The sequence below is a fragment of the Merops nubicus genome, unplaced genomic scaffold, assembly GCF_000691845.1.
Source record: "Merops nubicus isolate BGI_N331 unplaced genomic scaffold, ASM69184v1 scaffold12627, whole genome shotgun sequence".
Lineage (NCBI taxonomy): Eukaryota > Metazoa > Chordata > Aves > Coraciiformes > Meropidae > Merops > Merops nubicus.
Genome location: NW_008622347.1, coordinates 73,029 through 77,418, shown reverse-complemented (window position 1 = coordinate 77,418; position 4,390 = coordinate 73,029). Strand labels below are relative to the sequence as shown.

General features: G+C 42.1%; 1 protein-coding gene across 1 annotated transcript in view; it reads right to left on the bottom strand.

Annotated features, from left to right (window-relative positions):
* Positions 1-555, bottom strand: part of LOC103777208 (arylamine N-acetyltransferase, pineal gland isozyme NAT-10) — an 891-nt gene extending 336 nt beyond the window's left edge. Inside the window, exon 1 of the mRNA XM_008944752.1 lies at positions 1-555. This exon is cut by the window's left edge and continues 336 nt beyond it. Coding sequence (XP_008943000.1) covers positions 1-555 — 555 coding nt within the window.
* Between the last annotated feature and the right edge of the window lie 3,835 nt (positions 556-4,390).

Here is a 4,390-nt window from a genome sequence, read left to right as displayed (position 1 = left end):
CTCTTTCTTCTCCAGGAGGTCACAACTGGAGAAGTTTTGGTTGGGGATGTATTGTTTCCGTCTCATTTTCTCCAGGTACCAGATGGCATTTTTCTCCGTGAAGCGAAAGACGCCGGGAGCCTGGGGCTGCTCCTTCCCTGACACGAGCTCCATGGGTTGCCACATCTGATAGGACACACCGAACCCTCCATCAACGATATAGGCTTTGCCATCAATAACTACCTTTACAAGGAGATGGGTCATGATGGTGGCGTATGCATTCTGATGGGGATGGAACACATAGGCTCCCAGAAAGCTGGTGTCATACCCCAGGCATTTCAGGACCCAACCCAGCAGCTGGTTGTTTTCCATGCACCAGCCACCCCGCTTCTTCCGCACGATTTTGTTATAAACATGCTCCAGCTCCAAAGTAATTTTCTCCCCGCAGTGGATGCTGAGGTTTTCAAAGGGAACAGCACGGATGTGGTGCTGGAATATGTCAGTTAAGGTTTCCAAATCTTGCTTTTCAAGGGAGCCTTTATAGCCAGTTCTCGCAAAATACTCTTCAAGATTCATGTCACCTGTAAAGGAAGGAATTACATTTTGGGTTTGTTTCTTTTCATCAGTGATTTGTGATGCTGTAAAAAACTGCCCAGGCTGCTGCCAGCAAAGATGGTTCAATCTATAGAACCTCACCAGAGCAGTTTTTAAAGGTAACAAGTATTCATTTCAAATGGTTCCCTCAGCCAAGAAGAGCAGTGCAGGTGAGGGTTTGCTTTTTGCTTTGAGTCATCTCTGTGGCAAACATCTGATGCCATTTCAGCTTGACCTGTGGTGGTTGTGAGAGGAGGATTTGCTGTATTTACATTGGACCGGTGGGGCTAAGAAGACATGTAAGATCACACGAGGGAGCGTTCAGGAGGGTTCATGAAAACTGCTCTGAGTCCACTGTTCCATGGAAGGAGTGTCAGTGGGTGAAGCAATGTTGTCTGCCACTTGGAGGGAGGGTAATTTGAGCCAGGATTCACTTTTCTTTTCATGCGTCTGCCACTATCTACGTGACAGTAGATGAGTTGCTCCTTCGGTGCACGTCGCTCTTTCACCACTTAGGAAAAGTGAAAGTGGCACTTCCTGCCTGTTTTGTGAACTATCAAGTTTCATTCAGATAACTGAAACTGGAAAAAAAAAACCTCTGACCTCTGCAAGAGTTGCAGACCACTGTCTTGTCTGCTCCGAGTGTTGCAGAACTAATTTTGGGGATGGAATCTGAATGAATCTGAAGGATATGAGTGGCATTTTTAGAGCATCTCTCTATTCCCCACCGTGCTCCACATCTTGCGGGGTGCCCTGAAAATGCACTGGGGCTACTCTACATCTCTCTAGTCCTGTTCTTTCTCAAAACTCACTTTATTCCTTCCAGAGGAGTCATGAATGAGAATTACCAAATCTTCATACAGTGAATCCCTGGCTCCAGCAGTACCCACCTCCTGGCCTGCCTTGGTAGGACTCCTCATGAGCAAGACTGCTGGGTGATGAACTACTCAACTTATTTTCTGCCCTTTAATACCATGGAAAGTCAAGCACAGTCATCTGGCTTTTGTGAGGGCTCACCACAGTCTGCTGCCCACCATCATGAGCTGGGTGCTCTGTAGGTATCTGATAGATCCTGTTTGTAAAAGAGACTGTAGATCATCTGCTTGGCTATGGAGCAGGGCACAAAATGATTTGAAGGCTTGAACCTTTATGAAGGAAGCATTAAGTGTCTCAGTAGTGTAGAGTTACTGCAAATATTTAGCTTCTTGACAAACCACAAAGCTACTTGGAAATCTTTTGTGCATAGAGCAAGCTGAGATTTAGACACTTAATATTAGTGACTCAGGAAGACTATTACATTCAGATAAATTCAGCAGTGAACCACTGAACATTACTGCAAACTGGAATCTCTCAAGATGATTTTCAGTGACAGATTCATGATGTGCATACGTGTGGCATAGAAGCAGCTGTCCAAAGTGAATGGAGAGCCCCATGAAAAACCACATTATCTTCTACAGAAAGGAATTTAGCTTCCAGGGTTATTTAAGTGTATTGTTGGAGGGTACTCTCAATGTTATATTTGTGAAGTAGAACATCAGATTTCTGGCACTTTTGTCTCTGGATTTTCAGAATCCAAGTCTATCCAATCTTGCCTGTTCAAATTGTGCATGCCAAATAGCTCACAGCAGCATAAACTTGGTTCTCAGGGTTATGTTGTTTGTAATTTCTCCATGCAGCTCCATAATATGATTGAGCAGCATTGGGTCTGGACTGTAGGAGATGAAAGCCACTGTTCTTTTGAATTCTGAGCAGGTCAGATGAAAAGCTAGATACTGAAAAGGTAGTCTGGCTGTGGCTATGATTTATGCAGAGAAAATCATCAGCAGAAGAACTTTAAAGGACTTTTTCTAAATGTGCAAATGAAGATGCTCAAATATACAAAAATACTACACTATCAGTAATTCCACTGTTAAAATACATTATTTGTCTACCTTTATCTTAATACATCAGACCATGGAGTTTCTGGGGTACATGAACCACAGCTTGTAATTTCTTTTAAGTTGCTTTGAAGGACTGTAATTTTATTCCCATAAAGCAGAATCTATTGATTATTAGATTGCTCTTTCGCTTCCCTTGCACTCACAATATTTTAAAATAAACTTAAAAATCTAAAATAGTAACTTCCAACAAGAGGCTGTAGTTCTGAATTTATATCTACTACTGTATCTTAAAGAAAGCATCTGTCTCATAGTCTCGTGGATCTCTTTCTGGAGAGCAAAAGAGAGAAAAATTGAAATTGCATTATAATTGTTTCGCCCTCTTTAAGAGCCCCTGTTTAGCAGGTGATATTTTAGCTTTATATCCACACATTTTTATAACATTTTTCCTACAGGGAATATTGCTTATGTTATTGCCCATGACCTTTACCATCATAAAGCCTTTGGAGGGCTTTTTTTAAAGAAAATAAACTTACCTCTTAAGACAGCTGTATTTATTTCTTGATGTATTCAGCTTCTGTGTTGTTTATGACTCAGGCAGCAGTCAGTAAAGCCAGGAGTGGAGACAAATTGTGAAGGTTGTCTTTCCCTCTAAACTCTGCTGGCCCTCACTCCTGAATCTTAAATGCCCAAGAAAGGGCAGAGTCCACCCAAGATGAATGCACATTTTTGGACTTCACTGATCCATGAGCAAATTAAACTTTGTTTCTTCTCTATTAGTAGATGTTTATGCTTTCCCCTGGTTAAGACCAGACTGAACTTGTTTTCCATGCAAAATAATTACAGTAGACAGTTACAAATGGGTCTGTAACGTCTTAAAATTAACTTATTGTTATTTTGCCAGCCAGCACTTCCCAGTGGAGGACAGTCATCTGCTTCCTTGTGGGTGCACCAAATTGCCAAGGTATGGCAGGCTGCATGTTCCCACGCTCCACACACGCACAGAAGGACCCATCTTTGCCCACAAAGGAACTTTCTCAATCTCTTCAGGGCTTCAGCTGCAGCAGGCAGTTATTTTGGAGCTGCTACACATACCAAATACCATGGCAAATATTTATTTGCATAACGCTGCACGTGAGAGCAAAGTAATGCATTTCCTCTCTGAAGCTTGGCCGTCTGCATCTTCAAAGTGCTGCAGGGCTCTTTATTTTATTCTCTCCTTGCCAAGCATGTCTTCTCTTCTTTTGACAGAGGTGGAAGGTCGGAGGTCCCTTTTGAGAAGGCAAAGAGCCATTAGACTGTGTCTGGGAAAGCACAAGTTTGAGGCACATCAGGTGCCCTGCGAGTCTGTTGTTGACTAACACAAGCATCAAAGTCTTTTCCCTGGCTGAGGACAGAGGTTTTTCTGTCACCCTCTTCCATGCCACATCCTGTACAGTACTTGCCACAGGTACCATGAAGTGAAAAGGCTGTTGTGGTGCATGTAACATGCTGTCAAACCACGCTGGTGGGATGTCCTAACTTCTCAGTCTTTTCTTTTGCAACTGTTGTATTACTGAAGGTAGCTTTTGTGCAGAATACTTGGTAATAAATATGAAGAGTTTTGTCTATAATACTGTCCTGCCTGCTTGACATTTCAGGAAGGATAGACCCCAGCAGTTTAGATTATAGTTGATCTAACTTTGTCTGTTCCCAGTTTTGATACCAAAAGCCTGATTTTTAAGAGCTGTTGAATTGTCTCAGCTCCTATTGATATTGTTTCAATTCCAGACACAGAAAAATCACTTGGAAAAATCAGACACTCAAATTTAGAGGGCTTTTGGAGTTTTTTTGAGTGCCCTTGTATAAATAGCTCACTTTAAGTCAATTTCTGGTATGGGAATAGGACTTAAGTCTTTAAACTAATTTCATCAGAAGCTAATCAGCACCTAATAGTAGCT